Source organism: Garra rufa, chromosome 16 (genome assembly GCF_049309525.1).
Source record: "Garra rufa chromosome 16, GarRuf1.0, whole genome shotgun sequence".
Taxonomy (NCBI): Eukaryota; Metazoa; Chordata; class Actinopteri; order Cypriniformes; family Cyprinidae; genus Garra; species Garra rufa.
The window spans coordinates 6,387,336-6,411,253 of record NC_133376.1 but is presented as its reverse complement, the minus strand read 5'-3'; the positions used below and the strand labels follow the sequence as shown (position 1 = coordinate 6,411,253).

The 23,918-nt window shown below is 32.9% G+C and overlaps 1 protein-coding gene across 3 annotated transcripts in view; it reads right to left on the bottom strand.

Annotated features, from left to right (window-relative positions):
* Positions 1-23,556, bottom strand: part of LOC141288457 (C-terminal-binding protein 1) — a 45,290-nt gene extending 21,734 nt beyond the window's left edge. Inside the window, exon 1 of one of the 3 annotated variants that reach the window (XM_073820608.1) lies at positions 23,430-23,556. In XM_073820608.1, the coding sequence (XP_073676709.1) occupies positions 23,430-23,433 (4 nt within the window). In that variant the 5' untranslated portion in view covers positions 23,434-23,556. Of the gene's footprint in view, positions 1-7,210; positions 7,343-8,524; positions 8,808-23,429 lie in introns of those variants that run through there. The other 2 variants (XM_073820607.1, XM_073820606.1) reach the window with 2 other exon arrangements.
* Between the last annotated feature and the right edge of the window lie 362 nt (positions 23,557-23,918).

The window sequence follows — 23,918 nt, the reverse complement described above, 5'->3', positions numbered from 1 at the left end:
GACCATCGCCAAGCAGCTTGGTGAGACGGTGACAACAGTTGGTGCGATTATTCGCAAATGGAAGAAACACTAAATAACTGTCAATCTCCCTCGGTCTGGGGCGCAATGCAAGATCTCACCTTGTGGAGTTTCACTGATCATGAGAACGGTGAGGAATCAGCCCAGAACTACACGGGAGGATCTTGTCAATGATCTCAAGGCAGCTGGGACCATAGTCACCAAGAAAACAATTGGTAACACACTACGCCGTGAAGGACTGAAATCCTGCAGCACCCACAAAGTCCACTAATCAAGAAATCACATGAACAGGCCCGTCTGAAATTGGCCAATGAACATCTGAATGATTCAGAGGAGAACTGGGTGAAAGTGTCGTGGTCAGATGAGACCAAAATCAATCTCTTTGGCATCAACTCAACTCGCCGTGTTTGGAGGAGGAGGAATGCTGCCTATGACCCCAAGAACACCATCCAAACCGTCAAACATGGAGGTGTGGAAACATGTTTGGAGGTGTTTTTCTGCTAAGAGGACAGAACAATTACACCGCATCAAAGGGACGATGGACAGGGCCATGTAGCGTCAGGGCCAGGGCATTGAAAATGGGTCATGGATGGGTATTCCAGCATGACAATGACCCAAAACACATGACCAAGGCAACAAAAGAGTGGCTCAAGGAGAGTGGCATGGCCAGTCTCCAGACCTTAATCCCATAGAAAATCTGTGGAGGGAGCTGAAGGTTTGAGTTGCCAATTGTCAGCCTCAAAACCTTAATGACTTGGAGAGGACCTGCAAAGAGGAATGGGACAAAATCCCTCCTGAGATGTGTGCAAACCTGGTGGCCAACTACAAGAAACGACTGACCTCTGTGATTGCCAACAAGTCAACAAGTCATGTTTTGCAAAGGGGTCAAATACTTATTTCACTCATTGAAATGCAAATAAATGTATAATTTTCTTAAAATGTGTTTTTCTGGATTTTGTTGTTTAAACCTACCATTAAAATTATAGACTGATCATTTCTTTGTCAGTGGGCAAACGTGCAACATCAGCCGGGGATCAAATGATTTTTTTTCCTCACTGTATGCTGGTCAAGCTAATAAATTGAAGACCAACAAAATATGTTCATCCTACCATACAAAACCACTCCAAAAATGTTTGTCAACGGCAGCTCACTCTCATAAACCACTGTGAATAATATAATCAAGGCAGTTTCACCGCTAAACCACTGTTGTTGTTGTTTTTTAATTAGAGCATTTTCAGTGTTTATTGGGACTGTGGTTCATTCCAGGGGAGTTGCTAGACCTAAAGTTCTACTGGGGCACAGGCCCCCATTACTCATATCACTTTTCTTTTTTGAAAGCCAGTTGCATTTACAACACAATTAAGGGGCATTGATTTGTGCGTGCATAGTCTTCGGTTAAACTGCGTTGCTTTTAGATGGGTTAATTCAGTTTTTCCTATATAGTTTAATGTCTTTATTTCAGGATAAGCAAAGTAAATTATGATTCAAATTTGAGATTTTACTGGGGCACAGCAGATTTTTACTGGGGCACGCGCCCCATTAAAAAGGGTCTAGCAACGCCCCTGGTTCATTCACTTAAAAAAACATTAAATGATTAGTCCAGAACTCGCCCTCATTTACTCACGCCCAGGTCATCCAAGATGTTCATGTCTTTTATTATTCAGTCAAAAAGAAATGAAGGTTTTTGAGGAGAACATTCCAGGATTTTTCTCCATATAGAGAACTTCAATGGGGATCAATGGTTTGAAGGTCTAAACTGCAGTTTCAGTGCAGCTTCAAAGGGCTCTACATGATCCCAGCCAAGAAATATGAGTCTTATTTAGCAAAACGATCTGTCATTTTCTAAGAAAAATTTCAATACCCTACCTTTCTAATCCAGGGCCCGGGGCCAGCGTGCGAGACGCTCGGGACAGTAGACAGGATCGTCACTGCCTTGTCACTAAAGATTAATTTGCCTGCGACTGTTTGTCAAATTCGTGCAAATACAGTCTTAGAATCGAGAAACAGCTTGTGTTTTTAAGCCTTTAAATGCTACCTTCTCTGTGATGTCGCGAACACCATATTGCTTTTCGGTTCCTCTTATCTGATTGGATGTTGTAAGCACTGTTTTTTCCGTAACCTGGTATAACAACCAGTACAGCGAAGAGACGGCAACATCAAATTATGAAGCTAAAAGGAAAACGTCTGTTTCTAACTCGCATTTGCGCCTACGTGTGACTGTGAAAAAATATTTAGGAGCACCATGTGCGACTGACCCCATCAGCATATTTGTGTTTGCGCTCAGGGGAGCTTCAAAGGTTTCTACACGTTTTTGCAACGTAGAGTAATTTCTCACAAATCCTTTCATAAACAAAGTGTAGAGAGAGTGTAAATAAGAGACTGACTGTGCAGTAAGTAATAGAGAGCGCCGTTGATTATAATAGAACTTTGTGATATCGCAAACTAAGATGAGTGACAACTTTTAATAATTTTTGTGGGAGTTTGTAAATGAGGTACTGATTTAATACAACAGTTAAATAAACAAGAAGTTATTATGTGATTTACATTGCCTGACTATAACACTATTGCCTGATTATGCTCTGTTTCATCGTCAAGCAGTCTGAAACAAGTCACAACTGAGCCGCGGCGCATCTCCATTCAAACACAGCGGTGTTTCGTTTATGAATGAACGTGCGTTTTTAAAGAATCTAGTAAAATGATTCAATTTCCCATTCATTAAGAGTCACTTGCTTTAATCCCGAATGAACCATCCGTTCGAACGAATCAAATGAATATGATTCAGTAATTAAATCAGTCTCTTGCCGCCACCTGCTGGCAGATATCTGTATTCAAAATTTTATAACATGAATTTATGAATTTGATTGCACTCATAGCACCTCTGAGTCCAATTAAACATATGAAAAGGTAAAAACAAAGGCAAAAAAAAAAAAAATCATGGACGACCACCGTAAAACAAAATTTTTAACATAAATTCTGCTTAATAACACTCTATTTACTAATATTGTTTAATTTTTCTTCTTTGCAACAACATTCCTTTAATAGGAATGCTGATCTAGGACAATCAACCTGGACATACTGTTGTGCATAAATTTACTTCATTACAATTATATATATATATATTTTAAATTGTCAATTGTATTTAAGGAAATATAGTTATGTTTGGCTTTTGACACATTATTTAAAATGTGGCTAAGAAATAACTATTAACTTTTTTATTTTTATTTTTTGGTTGGGCAAGTAAAAATCTGAACCAAAAAAATCCTTAGCACTGAACCCTGTAATCTGAAGTACACAGATGAAGAACTAACCGTTGCGTGACCTTTTTGAGGTCAAGCTAGTGCAAGATGAGCATTTCTGGTTAAAAAGTATAGAAATGTCTTTTTTTTTTTTTTTTAATGTCTGATCTTTTCGCTAGATAAGACCTTTATTTCTCGGCCCGGATCATGTAAAGCCCTTTGAAGCTGCACTGAAACTGCAATTTGGACCTTCAACCTGCTGATCCCCATTGAAATCCACTATATGGAGAAAAATCCTGGAATGTTTTCCTCAAAAACCTTAATTTCTTTGCGACTCAAGACAGAAAGACATGAACATCTTGGATGACGTGAGGGCAAGTATTCATTCTGGAAGAGAACTTCACCTTTAAATACAGTCTCGCCTTTGTTTTTTGCTTTTAGTCAGTGTTTGTAATGTTGATTCATCTCGGAGCTGGTTGGTTTAAGTCCCCACGGAGAAAATGAATGGGAAAAATACTTCCGGAAGCAAGGCTGCTGAAAAAGGTGGGCAGTGACTGTTGCGCAGTATTGACATTGGCGATAAGTGCACTGCTTGGCTGAGTAGCAGAAGCTGGCATTCTGCCTAGCGTCAGTTAAAAAAACATCTACCAACAGACATGTCAATGGAAAGTCCAAGTATATGTGTAAACTACCGTTCCAAAGTTCAGTATGATTTTTTAACGTATCTGAAAGAAGACTCTAATGTTCAATGGAGCTGCACTTATTTGATTAAAAATACTGTAAATGCAGCAATATTCTAAAATATTATTACAATTTCAAATAACAGTTTTCTATTTGAATATATTTTCAAATGTAATGTATTTGTGTGTTTAAAGCTTAATTTTCAGCATCATTACTCCAGGCTTCAGTGTCACGTGATCATTCAGGAATCATTTTAATATGCTGATTTGCTGCTTAAGAGACATTTTTATGTTGAAAAGAGTTTTGCTGCTTAATATTTTTGTGGAAACTGTGACACATAATGGTGTGCGATACTCACAAAAAATAATACCTCAATATTTTCTGGGATTTTATCAATAACGATAATTAGATTATATTTTATATTTTTCTGAGTGTGTATATTGTGCTTAAGGACTACCGTGCTTGACGTTCTTCATATTCTGTGTGGTCAGTTCACAGCAGTGTTAAAATTGTTCTTTTCCAAGTTTTTCAAGTTGATTGATTTCTAATGATTTTTACCTTTTTAAAGCCATTTTTTCTAAAACTGTACATGAATCAAATTCTTACGTTGATTCAGTCAAGTATCATAATAATACATTTAAGCTGTTACCAAATAAATTAAATCAGCATCAACAAAATTCATCTTTGCAGAAGGTGCATATAAAGTGGCTTTTAAATGTATTTACACATGTTAATGCAGCTGTATTTGAAATTATTTTAAAAGCAAAAATATACTTTTAATAAAAAAAAGAAATTAAAACTGCCAATCGGTTTCAGGTAGCCGCTGTTAATAAGTGAGTCATTGCAATTGAACCCAATCATTTAAACGGTTGATTCATTCAGGAACAAAACAAGTCAAGTTGCTCAAAGACGCAAAACCGTGCTGTGGCTGTGTTTGGAACAATTTTTGTTGGCGAAATTGAGCAAAACCAGGAAATATTCTGTCTAAAACGTAATTTTTTAAAATATTAACTTATTGTTTATTGAACTGTTGTATAAAATTAATATCACATTTGTAGTCATGCTGATTTTTGAAGCACTCTCTTCGTGTGATATTGATGAACTATATGAAATAGGGGTGTGCGATATGACCATTTTTGATCGTGGACGATTAAAATGTCTTCACGATCTGCTTTTGAATAAATATCGTAGTACTGTGCAACAGTGTGCCTCCGTCTCAATATACTGTACAACAGGACATACATTCACTCACTCACGGGACACTGCACTTATTCGTGTTTGCAATCACAAAAAAGTATGCATGTGCTTTAAAGCCTTGCTGGTTAAATAACGTTAAACCTAAGGCGTGCGCTAAAAGTCTGTCAAACAGCGCCTGATTACTGGACTAAGCTATCTTTGCCGTCTGATTCGCTAATACTGTCAAAAACACGCAAGGATTACATATAAACACAGTTGCTTATGTCTAAAGTGAAAGTAAACAGCTGAGAGAAAAACGGATGCGCGCTTGTATAATAGATGCGTGCAGCTCTTAAAGCGACAGAACTAAACATGCTGCCGATTGTCATTAAAGGGACAGTGCACCCAAAAATGTACTCACTCACATGTTGTCCCAAATCTCTGATTTTTTTTTCTTGTGCTGAACACAAAAGAAGATATTTTGAAAAAAGTGGATAAGAGTAGCTGGTCCCCACTCACTTTGATAGTGGTAAAAAAATAAATACAATTCTACGGAAGTAACCGAGGAACCTGTTGGGTCACCCACGTTATTATGTTCAACATGTTTTATGCTTAAAAAACTGGCGAATGAGTAAAAAAAGACAGAATTGTCATTTTTGGGTGATAGTACGCTAATAAAACAAAAAACAAAGGAAAATCGCTCACTGCTCTAGTCTAGACTGAAGAACTTTAATATAGTTGCTTTAATAAGAGTCAATGTATAATTTATGTATATAAAGTATATGGTGTTTTATATTTGTTAATACTACTGATAAATACACCTACTGTACCTGAAAATTAAAGCCTTGTTGTTGTTGTTTTATTTGTATATTAAGTGTATTTGTAACATATAGCCTATTTTTGTTTTTATTTTTTAATAACAAAGATAAAATTTGACCCTGGACCACAAAACCCGTCTTAAGTAGCAATAGCCAAAATACACTGTATGGGTCAAAATGATCGATTTTTCTTTTATGCCAAAAATCATTAGCATTTTAAGTAAAGATCATGTTCCATGAAGATATTTTGTAAATTTTCTACAATAAATATAAAAACTTGATTTTTTTATTAGTAATATGCATTGCTGAGAACTTCATTTGGACAACTTTTAAGGCAATTTTCTCAATATTTAGATTTTTTTGCATCCTCAGATTCCAGGTTTTCAAATAGTCGTATCTCAGACAAACATTGTCCTATTTTAACAAACAATATATCAATGGAAAGCTTATTTACTCATCTTTCAGATGACGTAAGAATCTCAGTTTCGACAAATTTACACTTATGACTGGTTTTATGGTCCAGGGTCACAAATAATATCTTCGGCCACTTTGGCCTAAATATCTACTTTTCTTTTTGTTTTATATTTTGTTGTAAGGTTTTGGTTTTAAAACAGCGAAATTAGTTTGGCTGTACTGCTCAGACAACTTGTAAAATAGTAAAACCAACATGACAAACAATCGTGATAAAATCGTGATATTTCTGACAAAATCGTGATATGATATTTTTGCCATATCGCCCACCCCTAATATGAAATGATATAAATATACATTTTCAGCCCCCATATCTTAAATTATGTGATCATTCTAAATGCATTTTAATAAACTGAATCATGCAGCGAAAGAACACACTCTAAATGTGTACTTTCTAGACTTCATCACGTAATGTACTCTGCAATATGCTCGATAATGTCAGATCGCACATCGTTAAAACAACAATTAAGATATTATCGCAGACTTTTTTCCCAGGATTATTTGATGAACAAAGTTCAAAAGACACACACACACAGACATTACATCAGTCTCTTACAGATGCAAAATATTTACTTATTTGTTAATAATATAGCAACAAAAGTACAATATGTGCACCTGTGACCTCTCCCAATTTTGCCATATACAGCCTAACAAGTGCAGACATGGTGTAATCATGCCCATGAGACACAGACACACCCACCTCTATACCAACACCACCCACTCCAGCTCTCAGGATAGTCTTTCACACTCTTACACACACACACACACAATACACATGTTTGTATTATAGCACAAACAAGAGCTCTTTACCTCTATGAAGAGATCCCTGGCTTTCACGCATCCGTTCCCACACAGAACCAGCTGTTTTCTCCATTTGTAATGAAGGTGACTGAAACTTTTACAACCGTAAATCACGTTAGCGACATCTAAACCATCCCAGCAGCCACTGTTATCTTTTTTATCTGATTAGGACAAACTGCCAAGAACATGCATCCAAGCTCGCATCAAAGCTCCTACAATCAAGAAAAAGCACTCAGTCTTTGCATGTAAGATCACAGCTAGGTAAATGTGGGAAAAAAAAAAACACATGGTAGTTTCTCGTGTCAAAATCCCTCGGCGCTCTGTTCATATTGCCCTGCCCCGAGGGTGAGCTGGATCTGTTTGAATTAGCTAGTTCATAGCAACAAGAACCAACAGGGTCAGTCGCACACGCCGTCTAAAGACCTCGAGTGCCCACGGGCGATAATTCAAGCTGACATCTCCCCTTTGTTGTCTTCTGGTGAAATGAAAATGAAAGCCAATTACAAATCCCAACCTCACGTTCGCCGTGCGACAAGCACAAAACCTGTTTTGAGTGAGCTGGGGTGAATCTTGTTTTTTGTCATTCGTGGAAAGCCAATGCATTGTTCTCAACCCAGGTTTCCTGGAAATGTGCACTTTGGATTTTTTTTTAAAAACAGGAGTCACATGAATATTGCAACGATATTTAGACGTATGTTAAGTTTGACTAGTCATGTGTTTTATTCTTGTGTCACATTAGAAACATCCTAAACCAAATTAAATATAAACAAATCTCAGTTTGGTTTATATAGCTGAATGCAATAAAAAGACCAGGCTCAAGTATATCTGCTTTTGGACTCTAGAATGAAAATTTCCTTCGAAGAGATTGAAATTAGGAAGTAAGTCAAGGCCGGAACTGGAAGCCACATTTCCACTGCACAATGTGCGGGAGGGCCATAGGAGAGAGAGTCATGTCCTTGCCAACCCCTCAAATTTTCCAGAGGGGATAGCGTGTGTTTTTTTTTATCGTTTGAGCTCGGAAAGATGAATGCAGTTAATAAAGCGAGCCATCAGAGGCGCGTGGCCCCGGCTCTCAGACGAACGCTGTCTTCGCACGGGAAAGAGAAAGCAGAAAGCAAGCAATAGTACGTGGATGAATGGTTCAGATGAAAGATAATAGGAAAGAGGGAAAAGCAGAGCACAGAGGAGGGGAGGAGGAAAGGAAGAGGGGGAGGGGAAGCCAGAATACTGTACGACAGGCGAGCGAACGCTCGAATGTTGCCGCAGATATCCGTACAACACTTTCACGTGTGGCCCCATGCAGAAGGAAAGGTAAACGTTTACCTAATGGCAAGCCTTTGTTCAGCAAATGCGAGCTTCCCATCTCTTAGGATCCGCCGGAAAAGCGAGCGTGTCTCCTCAGCAAGGCATTCACCAAAATCCTCAGCATATGGCGGCTACTTCAATTTTCTTATTCCTTCTTTTCTGTGAGTAGCTAGCTTAAGCACACACGCGCTCTCGCGCTCCCACCCCTCCTTGTCTTTCTCTTTCTCTCTCTAACTCCCTCTCTCCCCCCCTGCTCCCTCACTTTCTATTTCGACTCTCTCACTCGGACAAACACGCATGCACACACAGAATGCAAGTGTCACTGCATTTATGGGAGTGGGAGAGCGAGCGAGCGAGAGAGAGAGAGAGAGAGAGAGAGAGAGAAACGAGTGCGAGGTGGCTACAAGAAAGACTGAAGAGGAATGGGGTGGAGCCTGTGCTCTCACAAAATTGATCTTTTGTTTCCTGAGAGGGGGCAAAGAGAAAAAAGATAATGGAAAATTGCGAAAGAAAAACAAGACCGGGGGAAGGAAATCGGCCTGTGCGTTTCTCACCATTAACATTTCATGACAGACTGTTTCGGAAAACACAAAACACAGAGACTGAAATGATTAAGTCACATACAAACAGGGAGTTTCTCTGAGCACCTCCAACTGTAGATAAATGCTCGTGTTGAGGGAGAGTTAATTAAACGCCTCTGACAGTGATGGTTCTGGCTTATTTAGCCCTCAGAAAACCAATTACTGAATCCTACAGCCCTGATGGGCAGCTCAGAGACATGTCCAAAAATAAGTAGGTACAAAATAAGTACAAGCAGGGTCCGGGGCCGCTCACACAGGCCACTCGATGTGTTACAAAAAAACGGGAGCGGAGTGGACAAAACTTAGGTGTTAAAAATTTAATTTGAAACCTTTTTAGTGCTCTAATGTTTTTTCTCGAGTCATGGCCTTTTGCTTTATGAGTCATATATTGCAAATTTATTCTCGTAATTTCGATTTATTCTAAAAATATTTTGACTTTATTCTCAGAATATTGCAAATTAATTCTCAAAATATTTCGACGTTATTATCACAATATTTCTACTTTATTCTCAAAATATTTTGACTTTATTTTCATAATATTTCCTCTTTATGTTCATAATATTTCCTCTTTATTTTCAAAATATTTAGACTTTATTCTCAAAATATTGCAAATTTATTCTCATTATTTTTACTTTATTCTCAAAATATTTCAACTTTATTCTCAAAATATTTCAACTTTACTGTTGTAATTTTGACTTTATTCTCAAAATAGTTTTACTTTATTCTTTTAATTTCGACTATCCTCGTAATTTTGATTATGTTCTCAAAATATTTAGACTTTATTCTCAAAATATTGCAAATTTATTCTCATTATTTTTACTTTATTCTCAAATATTTCAACTTTATTCTCAAAATATTGCAAATTACTTATCAAAGTATTTTGACTTCATTATCACAATATTTCTACTTTATTCTTAAAATATTTTTACTTTATTCTCAAAATATTTTGACTTTGTTTTCATAATATTTCCTCTTTGTTTTCAAAATATTTAGACTTTATTCTCAAAATATTGCAAATTTATTCTCATTATTTTTACTTTATTCTCAAATATTTCAACTTTACTTTCATAATTTTGCCTTTATTCTCAAAATAGTTTTACTTTATTCTCATAATTTTGACTATCCACGTAATTTTGATTATGTTCTCAAAATATTTAGACTTTATTCTCAAAATATTGCAAATTAATTCTCGAAATATTTTGATTTTATTCTCAAAATATTGCAAATTAATTCTCGAAATATTTTGACTTTATTATCACAATATTTCTACTTTATTCTTAAAATATTTTGACTTTATTCTCACAATATTTCTACTTTATTCTCATAATTTTGACTATCCAAGTAATTTTGATTATGTTCTCAAAATATTTAGACTTTATTCTCAAAATATTGCAAATTAATTCTCAAAATATTTTGACTTTATTTTCATAATATTTCCTCTTTGTTTTCAAAATATTTAGACTTTATTCTCAAAATATTGCAAATTTATTCTCATTATTTTTACTTTATTCTCAAAATATTTCAACTTTACTGTTGTAATTTTGACTTTATTCTCAAAATAGTTTTACTTTATTCTTTTAATTTCGACTATCCTCGTAATTTTGATTATGTTCTCAAAATATTTAGACTTTATTCTCAAAATATTGCAAATTTATTCTCATTATTTTTACTTTATTCTCAAATATTTCAACTTTATTCTCAAAATATTGCAAATTTATTCTCGTAATTTTGACTTTATTCTCAAAATATTGCAAATTACTTATCAAAGTATTTTGACTTCATTATCACAATATTTCTACTTTATTCTTAAAATATTTTTACTTTATTCTCAAAATATTTTGACTTTGTTTTCATAATATTTCCTCTTTGTTTTCAAAATATTTAGACTTTATTCTCAAAATATTGCAAATTTATTCTCATTATTTTTACTTTATTCTCAAATATTTCAACTTTACTTTCATAATTTTGCCTTTATTCTAAAAATAGTTTTACTTTATTCTCATAATTTTGACTATCCACGTAATTTTGATTATGTTCTCAAAATATTTAGACTTTATTCTCAAAATATTGCAAATTAATTCTCGAAATATTTTGATTTTATTCTCAAAATATTGCAAATTAATTCTCGAAATATTTTGACTTTATTATCACAATATTTCTACTTTATTCTCATAATTTTGACTATCCAAGTAATTTTGATTATGTTCTCAAAATATTTAGACTTTATTCTCAAAATATTGCAAATTAATTCTCAAAATATTTTGACTTTATTTTCATAATATTTCCTCTTTGTTTTCAAAATATTTAGACTTTATTCTCAAAATATTGCAAATTTATTCTCATTATTTTTACTTTATTCTCAAATATTTCAACTTTACTTTCATAATTTTGCCTTTATTCTCAAAATAGTTTTACTTTATTCTCATAATTGTGACTATCCACGTAATTTTGATTATGTTCTCAAAATATTTAGACTTTATTCTCAAAATATTGCAAATTAATTCTCGAAATATTTTGATTTTATTCTCAAAATATTGCAAATTAATTCTCGAAATATTTTGACTTCATTATCACAATATTTCTACTTTATTCTTAAAATATTTTGACTTTATTCTCAAAATATATTGACTTTATTTTCATAATATTTCCTCTTTGTTTTCAAAATATTTAGACTTTATTCTCAAAACATTGCAAATTTATTCTCATTATTTTTACTTTATTCTCAAATATTTCAACTTTACTTTCATAATTGTGCCTTTATTCTCAAAATAGTTTTACTTTATTCTCATAATTGTGACTATCCACGTAATTTTGATTATGTTCTCAAAATATTTAGACTTTATTCTCAAAATATTGCAAATTAATTCTCGAAATATTTTGATTTTATTCTCAAAATATTGCAAATTAATTCTTGAAATATTTTGACTTTATTATCACAATATTTCTACTTTATTCTTAAAATATTTTGACTTTATTCTCAAAATAGTTTTACTTTATTTTCATAATATTTCCTCTTTGTTTTCAAAATATTTAGACTTTATTCTCAAAATATTGCAAATTAATTCTCAAAATATTTTGATTTTATTCTCAAAATATTGCAAATTAATTCTCGAAATATTTTGACTTTATTATCACAATATTTCTACTTTATTCTTAAAATATTTTGACTTTATTCTCAAAATAGTTTTACTTTATTCTCATAATTTTGACTTTCCAAGTAATTTTGATTATGTTCTCAAAATATTTAGACTTTATTCTCAAAATATTGCAAATTAATTCTCAAAATATTTTGACTTTATTATCATAATATTTCTACTTAATTCTCAAAATATTTCCTCTTTATTCTCAAAATATCAACATTTTTATTCTCAAAATATATCTCTCTATATTCTCATAATTTCGATTGTTCTCAAAATATTTCGACTTTATTCTCAAAATATATCAACTTTCTCAAAATATTTAGACTTTATTCGTATAAATTTGACTTTATTCTTAAAATATTTTAACTTTATTTTCATAATTTTGACTTCATTCTCATAATTTCGACTTTATTCTCGTTATTTTGACTTTTTTTTCAAAATATTTAAACTTTCTTTTCAAAATATTACTGAAGAAATATTGTTAAAATATTTAGACTTTATTCTCGTATTTTTGAATTTTTTCTCAAAGTATTTCAACTTTATTCTCAGATTTCTGACTTTATTCTCATATTTTTGACTTAGTTCTTCAAATATTTAGAGTTTATTTTTGTAATTTTTACTTTTTTTCTCTAAATATTATGACTAATCTTGTAATCCTATTACAAAATAAGTACAAACAGGGTCAGGGGCCGCTCACACAGGCCACTCTACGTTAAAAAAAAAACGGCAGCGGAGTGGACAAAACGCAGGTGTTAAACATTTTAATTCGAAACCCTGTTCAGCGCTCTTCCACGTTTTTCTCGAGTCATTCTGGCCTTTTGCTTTATGAGTCATTTGCTTTCAGTGGTAAAGCAGAAACTGTTTAGTGTCTTTTACTGCTGCAGCTTTCATCAGTAACTAGCAAATTCAGCTGATTCATGGAGATAAATGCACAATCAAAATCATCCGTTTGACACGAGCCACATTCAACTGATGATCCAATCTTGTGCAAATGTGCTCAAATATAATTTGTCAAAGGATGTTATGGCATTGATACAGCTTAAGTGCTATTGACACCATCTACATGCTGGTGATTACCACAAACCTTGGTATGTAAAAACAAACAAGAATTACATTTACTGTAGAGAACTTGGAATGAAAGTTGAGACGTTTTGAAGGCTTAAAAGCAGAAATGAAGTGCTTAAATTTTTGTTAAAGCACTTACACTACTGTTTAAATATGACAGTGTTTTAGTGATCTAAGATTACGAGATTAAAGTAAAAAAAAGTTATGAGAATAAAGAAAAAATATTTTGAGAATGAAGTCAGAATTCCGAGAATAAAGTCTGGTGCTCCCAATCCTGGCCATTTGCATGTCTCCTAGGATATAACTTTAATCTCGTAATTGCTATGATTTAATTCTCAAAATATTTGACTTTATTCTCGTAATTTTGACTTACTATTACTATTCTCATCTTTTCGATTCTGTTCTCAAAATATTTTGACTTTATTCTCAAAATATTTTAACTTTATTCTCATAATTTCAACTTTATTCTTGTAATTTTGACTTTATTCTCATAATTTTGACTTTATTTCCATAATTACTTTTTTTACTCATAATTTTGACTTTATTCTCAAAATATTGACTTTATTCCCATAATTATGACTTTATTCTCAAAATATTTGGACTTTTTTACTCATAATTGTGACTTTATTCTCAAAATATTTTAACTTTATTCTCATAATATCGACTTTATTCCCATAATTATGACTTTATTCTCAAAATATTTTAACTTTATTCTCATAATTTCAACTTTATTCTTGTAATTTTGACTTTATTCTCATAATTTTGACTTTATTTCCATAATTACTTTTTTTACTCATAATTTTGACTTTATTCTCAAAATATTGACTTTATTCCCATAATTATGACTTTATTCTCAAAATATTTGGACTTTTTTACTCATAATTGTGACTTTATTCTCAAAATATTTTAACTTTATTCTCATAATATCGACTTTATTCCCATAATTATGACTTTATTCTCAAAATATTTTAACTTTATTCTCATAATTTCAACTTTATTCTTGTAATTTTGACTTTATTCTTGTAATTTTGACTTTATTCTTGTAATTTCGACTTTATTCTCATAATTTTAACTTTACTCTCTAAATATTTTCATTTTATTCTCATAATTTCAACCTTATTCTTGTAATTTTGACTTTATTCTCAAAATATTTTGACTTTTTTTACTCATAATTGACTTTATTCTCAAAATATTTTAACTTTATTTTCATAATTTCAACTTTATTCTTGTAATTTCAACTTTATTCTCATAATTTTAACTTTATTCTCATAATTTTAACTTTATTCTCTAAATATTTTCAATTTAATCATTCATAAAATCGACTTTATTCCCATTATTATGACTTTATTCTCAAAATATTTCTTACTTTTTCACTCATAATTTTAACTTTATTCTCAAAATATTTAAAATGTATTATCGTAACTTTTTTCCTCTAAATATTATGACTAATCTTGTAATCTTGTAATCTTATATTTTCTTTTCTTTTTTTTTCCGTTTACGTAGCACCAAAACGCCGTCGCAGTTTAAAACTTTAGGGTGAATGTTTTTTTTTTCTCAAAGAAATTAACACTTGTATTAAACAAAGACACATTCAATTGTTCAAAAGTGACTTACAATTTGATAATTGAAACTGGAAATGTATTAAGGAAAAATGTTAGATTTATATGTAAAATATTCATATTTATATATAATATAAATTATATACAAGTGTTTACATACAAATACATACAAAAATATTTGTTTAAATATATACATGTGTGTGTATTTACATTCATAATAAATATACACAGTACACACATATAGTATGCAAACATAAACTTTTATTTTGAATTCATTTTGCAGCTCTAGTAGAAATTATGTTCGATAAATTAACATTTATTAGGTTGAATTTCCTTTTTTTTAATTGCTTATTAATAAACAGGGTGGACAATTTCCAGTAAATTTCAGAAACATTCCAGAAATTTTGGAAACTTTCCAGGACTTTTTGGAATCTTCCTGGGTTTTTATTCCAGAAATTTACCGGAAATTTTCCACCCCTTTGCAACCCTGTTAATAAATGTTTAACTTTTGATTATTGCTGGTGCCGCTAGTAATTATGTATATTTTTTTATTTTTATTATTTACAATCTATTTTCAGGTTCATTTTAAGCCAGCCATGTAGTAATTTTTAAACAATAGTTGAGTTAAATAAAACCCAGAAGCCTGGGTTTAACATCTAACCCAGCATTTTTTAGAGTGTAATAAGTCAAAATTATTTTATGTGTTAATTACTGATGCTGCCGATCAACCTGATCAATTACTTTACATTTGTTTGTATGTTCTGAAGCTATATTTAGTTATTCGATAATACTTACAGGGACAGGTCACTAAAAATAGATGTTAAAATAATTGTTTTAAACCTGTACAAGTTTAGAAAAGAAGATATTTTGTAGAATGTGGGTAACCAAACTGTTGGCCATAGCCATTAATTTCCACAGTATGGAAAAAAATACTATGGAAGTCAATGGCTACCAGAAACTGTTCTTCAAAATATCTTCTTTTGTGCTTAACAGAACAAAAAGAAATTCATACAGGTTTAGAACGACATGTAAATGATGACAGAATTTACATGTTTGAGTGTAGTATCCCTTTAACATTCAGTTGTTTTGATTTACTATTCCTTTAATAATTATAATATTATCAAATGGACTCATTTTCAGATTTCCCGATTCAATTCAATTTGATTTGCACGCTCTCGATTTGATTCGGTTTTTGAGCCGATTCTCGTTTTTTTAATTACATTCAGTGAATATAGTTTTAAAACAAATGCTAGTGATATTTCTCAAAATTGAACAGTAAACATCCGTTTACAAATGCTGAATTAATAAAAAGAAATTAAGAGCCACAGGCCTGTATTTTAAACCTATTCTTTTTTTGTATAGGGTCCTTTTCTTTAAACAAAAATAACATTGCGCAAAATAGAGGGTTTTAGTGGAGTAGACTAATGATAAAATTCACATTAACCAGATCTTGTTAAATATTTGCTGAAATAAGAACCAGAAAAGATCATTTCGCAGCTTTTTGAGAATCAACGCCATTTAAGAAAACGATGAAGGCCAGACACTGCAGGTGAATAGGGTAAAAAAATTAACTGATAGTTATCACCTTACTTACCCAGTTGATTGATTACATTGATAATTGCAAACATTTTTTGTATTACAAGTTTTCTAAAATGTTAGGTTTGAATATGCAAATGAGACATCGTTTAATGAAATATGTGCTCATTTGCATACATTTCTAGTACAAAAATCTAAACACTGGATGAAGTCGGTTTCAAAATTCTTGTTTAATTTTTTTGACATATTAAAGTCAAAAGTTTTTTCAGAGGGGAATTTGGATATCTCATTTCGTCATGCCATAATTAAAAAAAACAGACAGGAAACACCATTTTGGGGGAAATAAAATGTTGTATAAAATCAAACAAATTATATATGAACAAATCCCTCTGTAAAAACCTTCAGAATATAGACAAGAATAAAAATGTAAAGTTTGGTGTGTGTAAGTGCTACTGAAGTGGAGATTTATGGCTCAGTTTAGAAGAAAAAAACTAATTTTGAGAAAACGGCCTTTAAAAATATGGATTGTAATTGAAATCTATTGACACAAATAGATAAAGTGCTATAAAAGAAACAGTGTTTTTCGGATGTTTTCTTTCCACTAGTCTGAAAAACACTTTATGAAACACCAAAAAGCCCAAAATCTCAAACTTGACACAGTGTTGTTTTCGTCAACGATGACGAAATCATTTCGTTGACGCCACGTTTTTTGACAATAATGAGACGATGACGAGATAAAAATGGCTCGTTAATGACTAAAACATGACGAGACGTGTGTGAGTTTTCGTTGACGAGACGAGAATAGACGAAAATGTTAGTGGGTGGTCCGTCAGACGTTTAAAATGCATGACATTTCGGCTTATTGTGCATGCCAATTAAAACCGAAAAAGTATCTGCCACCATGGCAAGCCGTTTTAGCATTAAATACTCTTTGCCATACTAGTATGGCAAGCCGTTTTAGCATTCTATCCTTGTTTGGTTACGCTCAACACGTCACATTGTTGTCACTCAGACAGACAGACGATTAACCATGATGGCGGCAGTTTGCACACAGGGTGGTCGCAAACGGCGAGAGGACCTATGGGTGTATTTCAAATATATGTCTTTTATGTTTTAAAACATTCCTTCATTATTGTAATTATTGGTGAAAATAGTCGATCCGGAAGCTCACATTGTGTTGAACTATAGATCTGCTATTTTCACAACTTATAAGTGACACTACCCAACAGCAAAATACTTACTGACCTACATTAATTTGTTAAAAGACTGTTTCCCCTTTTTTTTGACTAACTAGACTAAAACCTTTTTGACTTTTCGTCGACTAAAACTGGACTAAAACTATCACATTTAGAAGTGACTAAAATTTGACTAAAGCATTTTAGTCCAAAAGACTAAGACTAAGACTAAATCTAAGATGGTTGTCAAAAACAACACTGACTTGACAGGTGCATGAAAAAAAACAGCGTTTTTGTCTGCAGTATCTCCCCTTAATCGAAAAGTCAATCATTAAATGGTTTAAGAATCAGATTGTGAAATCCCTAAATATTCCTACCCCTAAAACATACTGTTTAAATCCTACTCTCATATATTTACTGAATCACTGAGTTTTCACAAAGCATTTGTCAGTTAACTCACACTACATCTACAGGCGTCATGTGACGTACTGTACTGCATTTCTGCTATTTCCTAGGCCTCTACTACAGTATGTGAATAGCAAGTCCAGTCTGGGAACACAGACATACCGTATCTTGCGTGTGTGCGCTCCAATGGAGAAGTCAGACGGATTGGCACTCAAGCAGAAGAGCCCCGTTCTTTGTGAATTCATTAGCGCCGGTCAGGACCTCAGGGGAGCGCTGGTTTTGGCAAGTGAAGCGCACAGCATGCGTCACGTATGTGATCCGAGTGCTTCGGCCACACTGAATAAGCTGGCTAATCACGCCTGTGCCATAAAACGGCCGCTCGTGCATTGATCCAGAAGGAAGATTAATAGAAAAATCCATGATCTGTTCAGGAACGGTCTAGCTTTCACCTAATCATTAAACCTAAAGTAACTAGTTTTATGGCTTAATATAACATTCCAGACACCAGATGACAGAAAATGCTATCTAACGAGTTATAACACACCCTCAAATCTGTAATAACAATAATTGTCACACGACACAAAAACTTGCGGTACAACTTGTTCTTTTAAAGCATTCTTTCTTGTTGTTCAGCAAGTCAAAATCATCTTGAAGTAAAAGCTGGTCAACGCAAAATCGTAGTAGCAGAAGTCCCCTGCTCAAATTTTTGATTTTGCTAATAATTATTCTGAAGAAAGATAGACATGTATAGTGATGAAAGCCTAAAGATTAAATGTCATGGATGAATGTTTACTGAGTAATCCACTATTTTGTAGAGGAAGGTCAAAATGGCAATTTTCACCTTAGAGTCAAGTTACAGGGGGTTAAAGTGACCTCAGAAAGATGGCAGCATTATAATGTTATTTTTACACAGAGATTGGTAGTTCTATTAGTAAAATCTTTTGACTTCAGCAATCTGTGTTGCACTATGTGCCAATGGTGAGCATTCAAAAATGGGCAAACAGCACTTTTCTCAGTTTTTCTTTAAAGTTTGCATGCCTGTAACTCAAGAAGTATTATAGATATTTTAATGCTCTTTTAGATATTGGGTCTTAACAAACTTTCCATTTGGTATCTTTCTTTTTAATCCCCTATGAGATTTGGTTCTAAAGATATTGGAATTTCAATATGGCTCCGGGAGTAAATCATTAATATGTACACATTTTCAGTGGACAAAAACCAAATGTGGGTCAGTTTGAAAAAATACAATACTTCTTTTCTTTTAAAGAGGAATGTCTGAAGAACAAATAAAGTTAAAACTAGAGATGTATCTCATTTCCTTCTGTCAAAACAACTGCGTTGAACACACCTGCCTGAGTGCCATAACTATTCTTTTTCCAAAGTTTGCATGTCTGTAACTCAAGAAGTATTAAAGATATGACAATATTAAGATTCTAGTTCTTAATTAACTTTTCTTTTTGAATCATCATTTTCAAGCCCCTATATTATTCAGTCTAAGAGAGATGGGGATCTCAATAAGGCTTTATGTCCAGATTGTTGAATGTTACCATTTTCAGTGGTCGAAAACCACTCTTTGTATACTATATATATATATATATATATAGGTCACTTTGTATACAGCTGATACTTCTTGTATTTATTACTTCTTTGCTTTCTGTAGTCTATTACAATTCTAATTTCAACATTATTTGTTCTTCAGACATTGTTCTTTAAATTAAATAAGTATCAGCTGTATACAAAGTGACCAACATTTGGTTTTCGACCACTGAAAATGAGCAACATTCAACAATCTGGACATGAAGCCTCATTGAGATCCCCATATCTTGGACACTGAACGTTTTAGGGTCTCGATCCTAAAGGAAAAGTTTATGAAGAACTAGAATCTAAAAGCTTATTGTCATATCTTTAATACTTATTGAGTTATAGGCATGGAAACTTGATAAATGAATATTTATGGCACATAGACTGGTATGTTCAATGCAGTTGTCTTGACAGAAAGAAAAGAGATACATCTTTAGTTTTAACATTATTTGTTCTTCAAACATTCCTCTTTAAAAGAAAAAAAGTATTGTATATTTTTCAAACTGACCCAAAAAATGTGTACATTTTAACGATTTACTCCCAGAGCCATACTGAAATTCCAATATCTCTAGACCCAAATCTAATAGGGCATGAAAAATACAGATTCCAAAAGAAAAGTTTATTAACAAGTACACTGTAAAAAGTTTTCACCAGTTTCAACTTAAAAACTTAAGTTTAGCAGCTGCCTTAAAATTTTAAGTTAAATCAACTTAAGTCATTTCAACTCACAAGTTAAATCAACTCATTTTTGTTGTAATAAGTTAAAATGACTGGTAGTTTTAAGCTGATTTAACTTAAAATTTTAAGGCAGCTGCTGAACTTAGGTTTTTAAGTTGAATCTGGTGTAAACTTTTTACAGTGTACTTGTTAAATAATAAAGATGCCAAACGGAAACTTTATTAAGACCCAATATCTAAAGGGCATTCAAATATCTTTAATACTTCTTGAGTTATAGGCATGCAAACTTTGGGGAAAAAACTTGAAAAGTGTTGTTTTCCTATATTTGAATGGTCACCATTGGTACATAATGCAACAAAGATCGCTAAAGTCAACAGATTTTACTAATAGAACTACCAATCTCTGTGTAAAAATAAGATAATGATGCTTTCTAAAGTCTTTTTTACCCCCCTAGTGGATTACTCAGTAAATATTCATCCATGACATTTAACATGTTGGCTTTCATCACTATATATGTCTATCTTCCTTCAGAAAAAAATATTAGCAAAATCAAAAATTTGAGGTTTTTGTAATTTGGTTGATTTGACACTGAATGATCCAGTAGGAATATCTTCTCTAAAACCAACTGGGCATATTTCCTCCGCAAGGACATAACAAGGTGAAAACCATCTCAACACCAGACCGCACATCCTCCACAGTCAAATCAATTCTGAGCCACGGTAAGAGGACAGCTGGGAAAAGAGCCTGTCAAAAAACACAATCTATGATGAATGAGGAATATCGCAACTGGCACCAGTGGAAACCTCAAAAACCCATTGAAAAAGACAATGAAAGAGGGAAAATAGAAGTGGGGAGAGGCAAAGAGCATAAGAAAGATGCCCCTGAGAAAGATTACGCTGCCTTAGACACACACTGCTGCTGCCGCCTCCCTGCCAGCACACACACACACACACACACACACACACACACTGCAGCGTGGCGAATGGGTAAACTCCCTCACATCGCCTATCTTGAAGGGAAGAGGGTGCACGGATAACATTTCCCTAAATAAATTCACTGTGACTGAATGCATCCTATTAAACTTGGCTGCAAACGGCGAGTGCAGACGCAAGAAAATTTCATTAAAACACCCGCTGAGACCTAACAGTCCATCATTAGATCAAAGTCCATTAACAGATTGTATCTAAGGAATATCTAGATGGCGAATGCCAGAGAACAGGCAGTGATTCGATCAAGATTATTTTCTGTCTCAGAGTCTTGGCACGGCTCGTGATGCGATTTCAGTCAACCGTGTTCTCAACAACAGACAAAATTCAACAGGATCCTATGAAAGCACTCGACGTTCTGCTCAAGTACACATGAAACAGATACTAAAAATATGAACGATGTAGACTGCACACATCAGATCACTGAGTAAACGAATATATACAAAGGCAACTGACTAACAATGAAAGCAGACTAGACTGACTAGACTCCTAGGTTAGGTGATTTAATACTGAGGAAGTTGACATGTTGTGGTGTAACATGCTAGATTTCCTCTAAAACTCTTGTAATATTATTATTCATGACATTATCATGACCTTATTATAATTAAGACTATGTAATATTTGTAATTTAAAAAAAAAATGTTACACCACAACACTTGATAGAACAGAATGATCTACACTACCATTCAAAAGGTTGAGATCTGAAGGTTTTTTAAAGAGGTCTCTTATGCTCATCAAGGCTGCATTTATTTGATCAAAAATACAGAAAAAAAACAGTAATATTGTGAAATATTATTGCAATTTAAATTTCTGTTTTTCTATTTTAATGAACTTTAAAATGTCATTTATTCCTGTGATGCAAAGCTGAATTTTCAGCATCATTACTGCAGTCTTCAGTGTCACATGATCCTTCAGAAATCATTCTAATATTCTTTATTATTAATGTTGGAAACAGTTGCAATACTTCTCTTTTTTTTGGAAGAATTTATTTAAAATAGCTATATTACTTTGTTACTATATATAATATAAGTATTATATATAAAATTTATATATATATATATATATATATATATATATATATATATATATATAATATAAAATCACTGTATCAATTTAACACATCCTTGCTAATAAAAGTATAAATTCCTTACAAACAGTAGTTTGTATTGTTACAAAAAATACATTTATTTTGAATAAATGCTGTTCTTTTTAACTTTTTATTCATCAAAGAATCCTGTAAAAAGTATCACTGGTTCCAATATATATATATATATATGTGTGTGTGTGTGTGTGTGTGTGTGTGTGTGTGTGTGTGTGTGTGTGTGTGTGTGTGTGTGTGTGTGTGTGTGTGTGTGTGTGTGTGTGTGTGTGTGTGTGTGTGTGTGTGTGTGAAAAAAAACATTTACAACATTTATAATAAATCAGCAAATTAGACTGATTTCTCAAGGGTTGTGTGACAATAAAGACTGGAGTAATGATCAAGTATATTTATAATGATGAAGTATATTAAAATAGAAATCCATTGTTTTATATTTCAATAATATTTCACAATACTACTGTTTTTTTCTGTGTTTTTGATCAAATAAATAAGCATAAGAGAATTCTTTAAAAACATTAAAAATCTTACTGTCCAAAAACTAAAAAAAAAAAAAGTAGTGTACATGATAAATAGGATGATTAAAACCTATGACAATACGCATATTCACACACTTTATGTATTATATATAAATATCTATTATACATGGATATTTTTATCCAAAATCTTGATGTTGAATTAAACGTTTATAAACGTTATATGTACTACACTTCAGATTGCCTTCGAAAACATTTCGCTTTTTTCATAACCAAACACTATTTATGAAAATAATGTATTTATGAATTTATGAAAATCAATATAAGGTGTAACGTTAACTAAAGAATAAGCTGCAGCTTGACATTCAGTAATGTAAATATCAAGCTTGTATATATTAACTTAAAGATAATCTTCAATCTTTTACGTTAATAAAGATACATACATATATATTTAATGCATGACTGGATTTCTGCATATGTTCGATCTCCACCGTTAAATCCCTAAAAGAAATCCTTAAACTTTTAAAGCTATTGACGGGGTTTTATTCACCATGTCCACAGGAAACGCATTCTTGCTAGTATCTCGCCGCTATTTAAGTAATAATTTATGAATTTATAAAATCAAGTGACTGTGAACCCACTTACTCATAGTAACCCGAATTCTGCCACAGTGTTGACAACTAAGTGCCCTTAATAAATGCAAGTGTGTTAGCTAAGAAAGCCAGCCCCTCCGAAGCGGCTCCACAGGCGCCTTCATCTGCCTGACAGAAATAAAAACAGCAAATGAATAGAGGGCTCTGTCAGCGCGGTTTGGCCTCTATTGACAAGCACACACCCAGCTCAAAGAGAAAAGCAAAACAATCACAAACCTTGCATCACCCGCTTTGAAGGCTAAAGTCCCTGAATGTGCCCGGGATTCGCGTAAAACATGCAACGAGAATGCGACCAATCAGAGCCGTGTGACCGGCGAGGCAGCCAATCGGGACAGGCTACGCTTGGACGAGAGCCAATCATAGCAAAGCTCATTGCTCCTGCGGACACAGAGGGGTGGGGGAGGGTTCACTCGCATGTTCGTGCAGGAAACAGAAATGTGAGCGCGATGTGGGGTGAAAGTGAGGGTGGAGGAGGTGAATG